Source organism: Orbicella faveolata, unplaced genomic scaffold (genome assembly GCF_042242905.1).
Source record: "Orbicella faveolata isolate gen_17 unplaced genomic scaffold, um_ofav_v1 contig_1, whole genome shotgun sequence".
NCBI lineage: Eukaryota > Metazoa > Cnidaria > Anthozoa > Scleractinia > Merulinidae > Orbicella > Orbicella faveolata.
This window is the reverse complement of record NW_028301536.1, coordinates 6,726,561-6,742,108: the sequence shown is the minus strand read 5'-3', so window position 1 is coordinate 6,742,108 and position 15,548 is coordinate 6,726,561. Positions and strand designations below refer to the sequence as shown.

Sequence of the window (15,548 nt, the reverse complement as noted above, 5' to 3'; positions counted from 1 at the left end):
CCAGATGTTTACACTATTTTCCGGCCGCCATATTGGAGGACTGAGGGGTTCCTCCAACATGGCGGCTCCATACTAGGCTCTATAATTTTACGCGGAACATTTCGACAAATATCTTAACTTTGGGACAACGCACACACCTTAAACTTGGAGAACTGTCTTCTTTATTCACCGTCTATAATATCACAATTTCTTGACTTTATCCACTAAATGGTTTTTGATTTTATTTTTTATTGCGTGACAATGCACACACTCTATATCCAGCTGACAACAAACGAAAACTGCAATCGGTAAAAGCTTTCTCAACAATTGGTTAGGGTTAAATTTGGATCAGTTTTTCCGAGGAATTGAAAGCTAACCGCACGTGGTTGAAGCTTTTGGTAGCTGATCTCTCTTTGTCCTTCACGGCCTCTTCTGCAAAAGAAAAGAACAATATGGAACCAGACATTTCTTATAAGAGAGAGCGGAAAAGAAAGTGAACAAACGCCCTTGGCTTTGAGCTGTTTCAGATGCTTTTATTCAATAGCAGGTTTGTGGGTTACGTTTTGAAAATTTGATGAGTTGCGCCTCTAAGGCTGAACCTGAACACATAAATGGCTTTGAACAATGATCTCTGTCACTTTCGTTATTTGGTAAAATAAGCTCAAACGAACTCTGAGAAGACTAAGGCCCAAAGGAAAATGTCAGAAATGTAATTTTTTTTTTCTTTTTTTTTTGTGCACGATGCAGTCTTTCCCTCGAGCGGCTGTTTCTTCAACAGTTCAATTCACGATCGAGCGACGAGCTTTAGGGCAAAACTAAGACCCAGCAACTGAAATAATTCATCAGAGGCTGCCAATATTTGATAAAACTTCCATTATTAAAGCTCAGGAAAAAAAAAAAAAAGAAAAAAAAACTATTACCTTTATAACGTTTTGTGAACAGAAGGATTTCGTATGTAAGATTTCACAAACAAAGATTTGTTAAAGCTCTCATGATCATGTTCAAGTTTGGTTCGCCGAAAGCATTTAAATGGCTTTCGATGCCAGAAAAGTTTACAATAATCATGAAAGCTTGTGCCAAATTTTATCGTCGTCAAATCGCTAAAAAATTCCCTCTAAACTTCACGCAATGCATTACTACCATCGAAAGGTTGATACAGACCAGGTTGTTGTTGTTGTTGTTGTTGTTTTTTTTTTTGCTCTTTCAGTGGTCCGTGTCCGAGTGCCGTGTGTCTTTGTTCAACCAGCTGAATCAACTCCTGCTCGCTTAAATTCGGAAATCTCTCAGATGGGGGCCCGGTAAAAAACTTAAGCTCGAAATTAGGTAGCTCACAGGAACAATCGGAAGAATTGTTAGTTTATTCCATATCTTAGGAGTTAAAAAATAGGAATTATTTTTTACAAAGTGTCAACATCGATAAAAATAGTTACCGAGAAAAAGCACAAACAAACAAACTGATGTCAGCGTGCAACCCACGGGCAGGTAGATCTAAAACGTAGCAGGTAGATCTAAAACCGTCAGAAATACATACGACAGCATTCAAATGAACTTTACTTTCAATTCAAGCGTCAAAATTTGAAATTGTTCGTTAAACTTACCATTCCTACATCCCCATGCGACCATTTCTTCCAACAATTGAAACATTACAACTAGTGTTCGAATTCTCCTCGTCGATTCCACCGTAAGAAATAACCTGTGCCACCTAAGCTTCGACTCGAATGTGAAGTACGAATCAAGTAACATAACTGCTTCATCTTCGAGGAAATATCACGGTGGCATTTTGATTTTCTGATCGATAAGGACGGTAATCAGGAAGTGATCGCCATGGTTACCTCATAAACTCACCGCTGACCGCTGACCAGCCGCTGAGTGAAAACAGTACGGCGTGGGGTGGGGTGAGTGGCGGGCTCATCGTCATAAGATATTCGAATACATGCTAAAAAAGCTTTAGGACTCTCAGTCTAAACAGTGAAGGCATGCTTCGTCGTACAGACAACTTTTATTTTATTCTCATAACTTTTTCCATTAAATTAGAGCTGGTATCAATTAATAGAGTTATTTAAATATTTTTAACCTGGGTACCCATATGACTTTTTTGCTTGTCATCAGTGGTATAAAATAAGAGTCTTTTCCTCCAGAACCCTTTATTTACACCCCATTGCACGGAATGAACACTATACTTAAAACGTTTGTTCTAAATCATTTTTTGCTGTTGCCAAGAATGTATGCATAATCATTGCTTTATACAAAGCTGACTCTAAAATATGATTTTCCTTAGCAGTCAGACCAATGTCATTTGCCTATGGTGTTAATAAAACTAGTATTGTACAATTCTTAGCGTTCTCCACTTATAAGCCCGACATACAATTGTCAAGTGAACTATGTTACGTTAGTTTCAACTCATTCCTTGATTCGATCTGACCTTTTATCACTAAACCCTATTCTTTTCATTTGCAATTTTCCTGTACATTTTTTTCATACGACAACGACAAAGAGTTTTATGAGTAAATATACAAATACATGCAAAAGGCCGGCTAAGTAAGCTCCTCCCCTTGCTGCTAATTTTTTGGTTGCTTTCGCCCCATGCCTCTGCATGACTGCCTGTTGGCTAAAAGGAAAGTTGAAAGACTGCTATGCAGGACACCTTTTCTTTTTCATATTCAGTTACCCTCTACAATTTTTTATAAGTATGTAAAGATATAAAAAAACACAAAGGTTTTTTCAAGTAAACTGTTTTTTGTGTACCAAACTAAATACATACATATACTTTGTTCTGGCAAAATGGTGGCTAAGAGCGACTGAATATCTACCTACTCGGAAATAAAATGATGCTGTTTAGTTTCCCTTTAAAACACTACGTAAGAATGACGCGTGTCCGTTCAAATTGTGGCAAAACCACGCCAGAAAGTCAAAGCAAAGCAAAAAAAAGTGTAATTTTCATAACCAACTTACAATCTCTCCATTACAGACAGCAACAAGGGCCATTGCGTCACTGCTTGATGGTGTGTCCTTTTTACTGAGCACTGGCATTCATGAATCATTTCCTTTATTTTTGACATTAGAACAACTTTGGAATTTCTAGATTTAAATGGGAGCTCGAAAAAAGTACAGATTTCCTTAAGCATGGAAACAGTAAAATAGTTCAATTTTTTCTTCTTGACGTAGTCACACAAGTCATAAAAGTCACAGACAATCGGATGCGTTAAGCCAATTTCTGTTACTACTGATTCGACGGTGGTCATGTGACTCACTTCTTTCTCGTCAATTGATTCCTCATCAGATTTATCGTCACCGCAGTGCTCGGAGATGGACCTGCCCGTCTCCTTCTTGAGGAGGACAAACGGGAGAAAATCCTTGTATTTGGGCTTTGGTTAGCCACTCTTCCCGGGAAAACAGGTGCTCCCCGTTTTCCCCCTTCGCTTTCCTCATATCTTGCGAGACTTGTCGCGGATCCTCTCTCCTTCCAGATTGTTCACCAATTTCAAACTTGGAGGTGAGATACTGCCTTACTTTCTCTGAGAAGCGAACAGCGCCACCTTTTGGCTTATTAAATGCCCATCCTTCGCTTAAATTCGATTGGAAAGGCTCGCTACCCTGTCTCTCGATAACATTGGTACTGTCGTCTTCTGAAAGGGTCAGGGATGAGATTTTTTCAACCCAGCCTTGTTTGAGTTTGTCGTACACACTCTCTGTATGTTGTCCAACAGATTTGTGCAGTTCCATTTCTTCGACAGATTTGAATGTCCTAGCACATGCTGGTTCTGGGCATTCCAACACTAGCTCCAATTCACAGCTGTTTTCCGCATCACCACTGCCATGCGCGCTTCCATGCGTTACTCTCGGAGTGAAGCCAAAATTTTCCTGTTCTGTTGTGAGATCGGTGGCGCCTTGATGCTTAATGTAAATTTCATCCCACAGACTGAGTATGCCAGGGCCAACTTGGAATGCCTTCCACACTCTGAGCCCGTCTTGTTGATACGAAAAGTCGTGCATGGCACTGAATTGCTGGAGTTTCTTGATATCTAAATCTTTCTTGGCTTCATTTACGCGGCATACAGCTCCGGTAAATCCTTGAACTGGCCTTTCCTTGGGCGCCGTGTGCATATCACTGGTGGTGAGAACGTCATGGCTCTCGTTACAGTATCTCCTAATGGCACCTTTCATACGTTCTTACTATACGTTCTTACCATACGTCTTTTCCAGACTGTGGCTCAGGAAAGTCGTATCTCTGAAGTGACACACCTACACGCTCTCCAACATCACGGGCGGCAACAATAAGCTGGCTGTTGTGGTAACAGCCGGCTTCATCTGATTTGAGGTAAGCCCTCTTTACCTTTGGATTTGAGTAGCGAACGGTGATTAGGAGACTCTCTAAGATGGACAGCACAGAGAACCAATCCTGTGAACAGCTGTTGAATAGATGGTTGTAGAACATAACGAAAAAATTCCCCTCTCCATCACTCGTGATAGCACAGTTAACGTGCTAGTTCATTCCCCTCTTAGCATACCAATCACACTGCTTTTCACGAAATCGCCGCTGTAAGAACTTCATTGCCCAATCCATCACTATAAACACTGAATCTTCTGTCAGGTTTTGTATGAAGTTTTGCTTTGCGATCTCTTGGTTTTCCCATCAGAGAATATAGCATTTCCATTCGTTGATGAAGTTGCATTGACGGACTTTCCAAAGTCATACAGAAGATTATCATGCTGTTCTTTGGAGTACATCGAAGAGCAAAGTTCATTGATTTTTCCCTCCACGGATTGAAGAACAGTCTTCAGTTCGATGTGAAGTATATCTGAAATAATTCATATTTGAACTGCGGTTGTAGATGAAAGTGAAGAACGACCATCGCATTAAATTTTCCAATTTAAGCAATTGGAAAGAAGAAGCCTGAAAAAATCAGGGCTTCAACTGGATTCGAACCCGTGACCTCCGCGATACCGGTGCGATGCTCTACCAACTGACCTATGAAGCCACATATTGGGAGCGAGGTCAATTAATTGAGTTCATATCTTCCCGTGAGGAGTGAAATGATGTGAAGTATATATGAAATAATTCATGTATAAATTATAAATTTGCCAGAACAAAGTATATGTATGTATTTAGTTTGGTACACAAAAAACAGTTTACTTGTAAAAACCTTTGTGTTTTTTTATATCTTTACATACTTATAAAAAATTGTAGAGGGTAACTGAAAATGAAAAAGAAAAGGTGTCATGCAGAGGCATGGGGCGAAAGCAACCAAAAAATTAGCAGCAAGGGGAGGAGCTTACTTAGCCGGCCTTTTGCATGTATTTGTATATTTACTCATAAAACTCTTTGTCGTTGTCGTATGAAAAAAATGTACAGGAAAATTGCAAATGAAAAGAATAGGGTTTAGTGATAAAAGGTCAGATCGAATCAAGGAATGAGTTGAAACTAACGTAACATAGTTCACTTGACAATTGTATGTCGGGCTTATAAGTGGAGAACGCTAAGAATTGTACAATACTAGTTTTATTAACACCATAGGCAAATGACATTGGTCTGACTGCTAAGGAAAATCATATTTTAGAGTCAGCTTTGTATAAAGCAATGATTATGCATACATTCTTGGCAACAGCAAAAAATGATTTAGAACAAACGTTTTAAGTATAGTGTTCATTCCGTGCAATGGGGTGTAAATAAAGGGTTCTGGAGGAAAAGACTCTTATTTTATACCACTGATGACAAGCAAAAAAGTCATATGGGTACCCAGGTTAAAAATATTTAAATAACTCTATTAATTGATACCAGCTCTAATTTAATGGAAAAAGTTATGAGAATAAAATAAAAGTTGTCTGTACGACGAAGCATGCCTTCACTGTTTAGACTGAGAGTCCTAAAGCTTTTTTAGCATGTATTCGAATATCTTATGACGATGAGCCCGCCACTCACCCCACCCCACGCCGTACTGTTTTCACTCAGCGGCTGATCAGCGGTCAGCGGTGAGTTTATGAGGTAACCATGGCGATCACTTCCTGATTACCGTCCTTATCGATCAGAAAATCAAAATGCCACCGTGATATTTCCTCGAAGATGAAGCAGTTATGTTACTTGATTCGTACTTCACATTCGAGTCGAAGCTTAGGTGGCACAGGTTATTTCTTACGGTGGAATCGACGAGGAGAATTCGAACACTAGTTGTAATGTTTCAATTGTTGGAAGAAATGGTCGCATGGGGATGTAGGAATGGTAAGTTTAACGAACAATTTCAAATTTTGACGCTTGAATTGAAAGTAAAGTTCATTTGAATGCTGTCGTATGTATTTCTGACGGTTTTAGATCTACCTGCTAGATTTATATTTGCTAAGCTTCATGTTGACAAGTCCCTCAAAATGGCGGCCAAACTTGGAGATCATGATTGCCGAAAATGAGGTAAGTTCACGGAGTTATAAAGTTTTAGTAAAGGTCGGGCCGCAAAGTTTTTTTCTGTAGTTACCTTTTTTATGGCACCTACCTCCTAGCTATGTTAGTTGGATCAGTTAAGAACGCCCTACTTTTTCAAAAATTTACTTTGAATTTGATCGGTTTTCGCGTGCGTGACTTAAACGAACCGATAAGGTGTCACTCAAGTCTTCCTGTTTGCTTGATTGAAACGTAATGTTCACGAAAGTCGCCTCGATGGATAAGATAGAGTTAATATACATGGCTGTGGTATTTGCTTTTTGCTGAGTCCCGTAGTTTTTTGTAAATTGTCCTCCAAAGTTGTCTCAATTTTAAGTCTTAAAAAGTGTCACAACAGGCCTTCGCTCGATTGAAATTGAATTTCCGTAAAACTCTGAAAAATAAAGAGATCCGATCAAACGGATTGTGGTTTTAGAATAGGTACATGCATGTCTTACAACACACAAGAAATGAGCTAAATCTGTGTCTCAAGCAAAATCGACCGGACCGCTCTCTTAACTAGCGCGAGCAGATCTTATTATTCATTCACAACGTAAAATTGAAGTCTTGTTTTCGACCCTGAAAAACTCACCTTTTCCATTAGCTCAGAGCATAAAACTACATAAAAGCACCCTGGATCTTATTCCCTGCCTTATTTTCTGCTACCACTATGAAAAATCCGCAAAAGAATCTCGCAACTCTCACCATTTGATCACGCAACGTGACAACTTCCACTCGGGGACCCAGGACATGTGCGAGGATTCGCGCGGATTTATGTCGTCAGGATGGCTCAATTTGATCTAAAAATAGAAAAATTGTCCTATATCATAGGTGCGCGCAGATCCCAAGACTTACGTTCTTCGTCCCTGATTATGACTCCTGTATCAATGGAAACCTAAAACAAGGGGTCATTTTTCTTAATAACTACCATTTCTAGTACAATACAGCTATAAGAAGAGTGCTATCGTGAGTGTTCCAAAGAAACGGTTGATCATCTTGTAAAAACGTCTGACAGGAATATAGCGTAGTTGGATGCTCCTATATCATGGGCTCCTACGTACTCCAGTATATTTAAAGGGACATTGTCATTGGGATTTTTGCTGTTTTGGGCTCAATTCTGCCAAACTTACCACTCTTGTGCATCCTAGCATACACAAAAAGCTCCTGGAGAATCAGCAAGATGAATTGAAACGAAATTTTAGCGGGGAGAGAAAACCATGATATTTTTAGACGTTTCCTTTTCTCAATGCATGGCTTGAAAATTTCAAATAATTTGCAATTTTTTCAAAATTTTAATCCATTTTCATTTTTGTCATCTGTGGCAGTAAACAAGAGTTTATAGTTTCAATGTAGTACTATAGTGTTTGGGAACAAAACTGGACCGTTATTTTTGGGTTTTCCTTGATGCACAGACAGTGTTAAGCTATTCAAAAGGAGAACGAAGGTGCGCCATTATATTTCTAATTCTGATATGAGAAGGGGATATCGTCGGTTTCCATCGATCTGCCCGGATCACATGGAGGAGTCTTCTTCTTTGACAACCCTGAGAGAATCTCGATCTCAAAGTCGTTATTAATGTTCAGTCTTTAGTCAATACTTTAAGGAGAAATATTATTTATTGACTACTGCCAATTTCAAATATCTTACTAGTTGGAGATCAAGTACTCGCACGTTGGACAAACAACATGTATTATCTTGGCCATGTTAAATCGTTTCCATCCTCTACGGAGATTGAGATCCGGTTCACAGGCAAAAGTTTGATTACCCACCTCGTTGAAGACGGGACAGCGGTTATAGCTGATGAAGCCCCGGCTACGGTTTATGTCAGACAGTACGTGTTGGCCACGTGGAAAGGAGGCTGGAAGAGTAAGTACTTCAAGTGCGGTTTGATGACGGTGATAAGGCTTGGTACAAACTGCAAGATCTTCGAGTACTTCCTGTTCTCAATAGATTTCAAGGTAAGATTCCAAGACGATCCCTAAAAAACTCAGCCTGAAGTTATCGTTGTTCGTAAAAGGCATTTCCTATTATGTACCATAAAATAATTGATTGACAGGGTTTCAACATGATTCCGCAAGCAATTTTTTTTGTGGCAACAAAGCCAACTAAATTCACGTTTTCGGCAATTTTTGTTTTTATTCCCCAATAGAAATTGCTCTGTATTTACTGTACAAAAAGAAGGTGACCGCTACATTCAAATTAACAAAAAATGATAGGTCCCCGCACTCGTTTGCTTGAAAAACGATGATGTTTTTTTCTTTCAAGAAAAGCCGTATATAAAAGTCGCCATTTTGTTTATGTGCGCGGGATAATTACGCATAAGATTCTGTAAGGATGCGCAATGCATTCCTGAAGAGTCACCGTAATCGTATTGCGTAACCAGAAATGCGAGGCAATAAAACCACCGTCTCACTTTCTGGTAAAGAGCGTTTTCATGCTTTCACCTGTCATAGGTGATAACCGATATGGCTGCATTGGTGTCATATGAAAACGCTCTGAATGCGTATACTGCAAATCAAATTAATACGCTGTTAATCTCTTTAGTTTATGCCAGGATCGCATAATTTGTCGGTAATGATTAGTATCCTTGCAATTGAATGGAAAATAAAAATTTAGCTGCTTTTCCGCTTTTGAAGACGTATCATTATGTAAAGGTATCCAAAAAATAATACTCAGCGGCTTTTTCGCTTTAAAAAATACAAGAAAGAATCAAGCCTATGGTTCCAGTATACATTTTTGTTATTTAGGGTAATGGATATTGTTATAACACCCTAACAAAATGTTTATTTGTAATATTACAATGGCCTAGCATCCAAACCAGGTAAAAAGTAATTGAATTATCTAACTGTCATACTTTCTGTTACAACACAGTTGGCGCCCGTGTGTTTGCCTATTGGCCGGCCAGTGCTTATTACTACCGAGGCTTTGTTGTCAAGGCAACCGATTCACAGGTATACGTCCACTATGATGACGGGGATAACCGTTGGTTCGATAAGAATGATCCGAGGCCCGACGTTGTTCTGGACGAGATTCCTCAAAAACGGTACCTTTTGGGGCAATACGTTCTTGCTGCTATTAAAGTGGAAGATCGGTACGCCACTGGACAAATCTTTGAATTAGGAGATCGCGATGATCCCAAACCCTGGGCAAAACATTCGTATTACGTTAAAGTTACCGAAGCCAATGGCTACTGGGAGCAATTTTACCAGATCAGGTCGCTGCCGAAAAAGTGAAACTCCCAGTGGAAACAGGTAAGAATTTTTTTTTCTGTATTTTTCAAAGTTAGCCAAAGAAGGTTCTTTTATAAAGAATTTGTTTGTTTTTTTCTCTCTCGAGGAGAATAAATTATTTTATGCATCTGGCTACGCTGGTTAATGCTTCACTAGTTAGGGTCAGTTACATACCATTTACATACGAGACTCTTAGTCAGATAAATACTTAAATCGATACATTGCTTCAATACACCTGCATATTAATTTTTAACAAAAGTGGACCAAACTGTTGGTTTCCAATAATTTAAATGGGTCTTCGGGCTCTTTAATTTTCGAAGTGCCTCTTTAAATACGTTTTTTCTTGAGTGAACTTTTCAGTTTGAGCTACTCGAAATTATAGAGGGGCTTATCGGGATTCTAGATGATGACCTTAGTGCGCGATGCTCTAACCAACTGCGCCATGAAGCACAAATTGGGAACAAGGTCAATGATATGGGAAAATATGAACTCAAAATTTACCTTGCTCCCAGTGTATGGCTTCATAGCTCATATGTTCAGAGCTTCCCACCTGTCACTTGTTCAAATTCCGTTGAAGGCCTGATTTTTATGACTTCTTGATTTTCAGTTGCTCAAACTGTGGAAAATTTGTTCAATGTTCTACTGCATTCTTTGCCACACCGGTACCTGCCATTTTTTCGTTATAAACTTTTTAATGTTTAGCTTTTATTAGCTTTATCCACACAATATTGTTTAGCAAGGCTTTAACATAAAGACGGTACAGATCTCTCCAACCCTTGTAGGATTGTCATTTAGTAACACTACGTTTAATAAAAATGTATTACAATTCCAAACTTCCGATGGACGTAAGATCTCGTTTAGTTTTAGTCTCTTACCTCGCGGTTCTCATTGACCACTTCCAAATGAAGTTTTTTCTGGGTCAATGTAACAAACAAATTTTATTAATAAACATAACTGGGATAAGAAACCCAACTGGTAGGAGGCAGACCTGTTGGCTACTTACAAGCGTAGCCGAGGGATTGAACTCGGCGCTACCAAGAACAAACACCAGCTGGTGGTCAGAACAGGGCTTGAACCCGAGACTTACAGATTTCAAGTCCAACTCCCTAACTACTTGGCCACTCTGCCTCCTGTATGACTCTCATAAAACAAAAACAAAAGCAGTTACAATAATCAATCGAAAACGCAAAGAAGCTAACCTATAGCAAACCATTGCTAAGCGCGGGAAAAAGCGTGACCGGCATCCAAGCGCGAGAAATTGCGTGGGACCACGTCGCAATTTGTTTTGGTTTTTGCATCCAATGGTCCAGTACGTCGCGTGTTTGTTTTTAAGCCAGCCACAGAACGAAATAAAGCAACACCGAAGTCATTTCAGGCTACCTTCTATTTAATTGTATGTGGAAGGTGCGGTGGCCTATTTTGATGGACTCCGGATCGAATGGCCCGTGTTCGAGTCTCGGCCAGGGCACTGTGTTGTGTTCTTGAGGCAAGACACTTTATTCTCACCGTGCCTCTCTCCACTCAAGAGTTAGCCTCTTCCAGTAGTTCAGTTAGTTGGGGCGCAGCGCGAAAAACAGCGCTGTTTTTGGCGCTGCGCCCCAACTAAATGAACGACTGGAAGAGGCTACCCAGGAGTATAAATGGGTGCCAGCGAATTGTTGGGGAAACCTAACAAATTGCGTGGGATTGACCTGCGATTGACTAGTATCCCGTCCAGGGGGGAGCCGGTAGAAATGCTCCGAGCCGCTTCATGCTACAGAAACCGGGATAAACTCCGGCATCTATGAGCCAGTCGGTTCCAAGGCGTTACTTTTCTATACATGTGAAATCTGCTCTAAAGATAAATGTATGATTCAATTACACAGCTTAAGAGAGGTATGCAACTTCCAATTTCAAAAAGGACGCTATGATCGATACTCCTTGATAGTTCTTTATAATGCTATTGAGTGAAAGAATGTATGATTACAGTATCCAAAACAGCTGAGAGATCATATAAAAGATACCTTATTGTTGTCTCCTTATAGTAACAGCCGGGGGAGAGGCCGTGAAATCCAGAAAAGAATAATTCCTGGGGCAACAGTAATTAATTGATATTTGTAGTGGCTGCTCAGGCAGTAATGGTAACATGAAAATGCATCCAATAAACTAAATGCCTGGGCAATATTTTGTAGTCTCCATTTTTAATTGTATTCCTACTTATTATTTTGCGTTGAGAAGTGAAAAAGTTACAAGCAAAAAACAAAAGCATCCATTTGTTTCTGCAAAAAAAAATACCGACACGATGAAAGACCCAAAATCTTGGCGAGAAAATAAAGAAAAAGAGGACAAGCAAACTTTGGAAAGTTTAAGATCGACCTAAGAACAATACAGCAGGCACTAAACCTAGGGTGCGATCCATTCAGCCAAAAATTCTCCTGTGTCGAAAGGAATAGTATTTTATTTTCTTGACTGAACTACTATTCTTGGTTCGGTTTGACAATTTCGAGTTGAATGAAGATCTTTATTTCTGCGGAATCACCTTATAATCGCAAATCCTATGGAACGTTGTCACATGACGTCACGGCATCCATATTGGTGTTCGAAGACAGTAAAACGGTGAACATGTTGCTGTACCAAACGAATCCCGAGGGAGTTAAACTCTTTTCTCATGCAAGCATTTTCTTTCGTTCCAATAAATTTGCATAGCTGCTGGTCACGTGAGTGAGAACGCTCTATACACAACCAGGAATTCAACGAAAAAAGCAGGGTCTTGAATTACTGACTGCGTAAAGGTGGTAGAGGATTTAGAACAACTTGAGGCACATGAGGTCATCGTGCCTATCATTTCCAATAATAAAATAATCCAGATATACTACGCGCGATCCCATTCTTCCACAGGTCTATTTAGATAAGAGTATATAAACATGGCTGAGGCGTTTTTCATTCGCGCGTATTTTCACAAAATATTTTATGACACCAATAGAGGACTTTTTTCCCGTTTACATAGCCTCAGCTTGACTGTTCGGGGATTGGGGGAATTCTCAAAAGTTTCGCTAACCTACGACTGCGTCTTGGGTTTGCATAACTGTCTCGAGTTTTCCCAATCCCCTATTGTTTAGACGAGGCTAAAAAAAGCAGAGAAAAAGTCCTGCGGTAATTTCAATCATTACTTACCCTATAAAGACGGCTATCACACTCGTTACTACATGACCTAGGGAAACTTTCAACTGCTTTTACCATTAATTTCATTAACCCGAAAAGAAGGATTTCGGAAAGTGAAAGCCTGTTTTTAAACGTTTGACTTCTTTTTTTTTTTTTTAGGAAATTGAGATTCAGATTTCAAAAGTCAAATCCGGATTTCCTTCCCCGCGGCGACGCCGACGCACTTGTCCCTTTCGTAAACGGTTGCTGCCATTTTCGCGAAGCTATTCTTTTTTTAACTATCAATGAATTTTTCCCTACTAAATTAACGAAAAAAAGAAACTTTGTAAGTAAACACCCAGTATCAAACCCAGAACCTCTGTTTCCTAACATTCCACTTGAACCACTACATTACAACGTTGATCAGCCAAATCTCCGCAAAATTTATTATAAAGCGAGATTTTCTTAAATTTTAATGGTATAGTTGCCCCAACCATCAAATAAAAGCTAACCGCAAGCAAACCAGTGTGAATATAAACAATTAAGAATTTGGTGAATACGCTTTACTCCATCAACAAATTATATATGGGTTATTGACCAAGTGTGAGGTCAAGATGGCTGGATATTGGCCGAGTCCTTTTTGTGTGTGTATGTGGGTGTGCGTGTTTTTTTGTTTGTTTGTTTGTTTTTTTTTTCGCGTGGAGTTTACTGGAGTACTCCCGTAAATTTCCTAAAGGGGCGTCCCGTGTAGGGTCTTAAGCCCTCACCCTATTTAAGGGAGGCGCGGTGGCCTCATGGTTAGTGCACTCGTCTCCGGATCGAGCGGTCCGGGTTCGAGCCCTGGCGGGGGACATTATGTTGTGTTCTTGGGCAAGACACTTTACTCTCACAGTGCCTCTCTCCACCGAGGTGTATAAATGGGTACCGGCGAACTTAATGCTGGGGGTAACCCTGCGATGGACTAGCATCCCATCCAGGGGGGAGTAGAAATACTCCTAGTCGCTTCATGCTACAGAAACCGGGATAAGCTCCGGCCTGATGGGCCACTTGGCTCGTATGCAGACTTTACCTACCTATCATACAGGGGAAGGGGCAGATCTAACAGTACTAGCGAAACAGAAACAAAACAGTGATTATGGTGGCAAAACATGGGTGGCAGGGAAGACAGAGCCTATTACTGGGGAACCAGATGAGGGGTGCCCTTCTGGGAGGACAATAGGTCAGATGGGGCGATGGCACCATCCTGGAGAGATCCGGACCTATTTCCTTGGGTGTAACACAGGATGGACCAGAAGAGGGGTGCCCCTCTGGTAGGACAATAGATGGTACGATGACACCATCCTGGAGAGATCCGGTATATTTCCAAGGGTGGCCATAGCACTTACTGTGGGGCAAAGTGCAGCCTAGGTTGCACTTCCCTGCCACCAAAAAAACTTTTATTGACTAAGCAGCTATGGTTTACCCACAATATAATAAATAGAACATGACAGTGAATAAACCGAGAAGGTTCAGCAGGCGAAAGCCACCTTCTCACGAAAGGTAATTACAGCCACATGGAGGAAAAAGATGGGAAAGGACAAAGCTACCAATACAGGGAGGGAGGGTGGGGAAAGTGGAGAACGGCCTAGCTTGAATACTAGCTCACAACTGGGACAGGGTCAGAAAACAATGGGATTTTACTAGCTGGGGATTGAAGGAGTTGGGAGGGGTATAGCACGCTGAAATCACATGAGAGCATGGTGGAAAATCACTGGGAGCTTTGTCGTATGATTTCCCATTAATAAAACCATTGAGTTGTATTGGACATTGACCAAGGCTATTGCACAATGGCTAATAGGGGGAAGATAACAGAACTGGTGACAACCTTAGATGACAGCTATGATGTAGACCACAGAACTCATTAACACAGTTTAAATGCTTAAACTTCCAACTGTCAAAACAAGGTATCCGCTGACCAGTATCACGTGACCATATCGCGGGCTCAAGTTTACAGCTCATCGAGGTCATGTGTTTATTTGACCGCTGACCAAGTGCTGGTTGTTGATTGGATCACGGGCTCATGTCAGGTTAACTTGTTGAAAATAGGGCAGGATTGTTCGGAAGCCGGTTAACGCTAACCCAGAATTAAAAGTTAACTGAATTATAACTTTTTCTTCTATACAAATGTTTTTTGCTGCTTTGTTTTGTATATATGGTGATTATTAAAACTCAAAACAAAAGGCCAAACAATATACAGAAAACGTCACCGCAAAGTTACAAAATTCAAATTCAAATTTTACCCTTTCCTAGGTTAACTTAATCGGAATCTGAATAACCCGGCCCAGGAGCTACGCTTTAAGGCTGGCCTAAATCTATATATTATTTTCAATAATTAATTTAAACGATAAATTATATAATTTGATAATTACGAACATTATTTATCTACACTGGGATAAATCGAAATAAATTTATTTGATATCGCTTTTTTTTTTTTTTTTTCATTGAAAAGAGGTATCTAGATTTCTAAACCAAATCCGACAAAAATTATTTTGTACAGAGAAAAATGCTGTCATCTTATTGAACCGGGAGTCATAATCGGGGACGGAGACCGTAAGCGCAAGCTATTTCTAGTATTGGGGTTGTCCCTATGATATGGGTCAATTTTGCTATTTTTAGAACAAATTGCGCCATCCCGTGCGGCACACGCGCGTACATGCTGCGAGGATTTTTGCAGATGTAGCGCGGGGAAATGGCGTCCGAAATTCCCGAAATGTTTGATGCTTTTGGCCCACAAATCAATACGTTCATGTCTGTTGGATTTTTGCTTCAGT

At 40.1% G+C, this 15,548-nt stretch overlaps 1 protein-coding gene and 1 pseudogene across 1 annotated transcript; one reads left to right on the top strand and one right to left on the bottom strand.

Annotated features, from left to right (window-relative positions):
* Positions 1-2,927: 2,927 nt before the first annotated feature.
* Positions 2,928-4,785, bottom strand: LOC149117884 (uncharacterized; annotated as a pseudogene).
* Positions 4,786-8,022: 3,237 nt separating this feature from the next.
* LOC149117883 (uncharacterized) lies at positions 8,023-9,624 on the top strand (the record flags this gene model as incomplete). The annotated part of the gene is made up of 2 exons (XM_089276440.1): positions 8,023-8,254; positions 9,260-9,624. Coding segments are annotated over 2 exons (594 nt in total), but the record flags the coding sequence as incomplete, so codon positions are not given.
* Between the last annotated feature and the right edge of the window lie 5,924 nt (positions 9,625-15,548).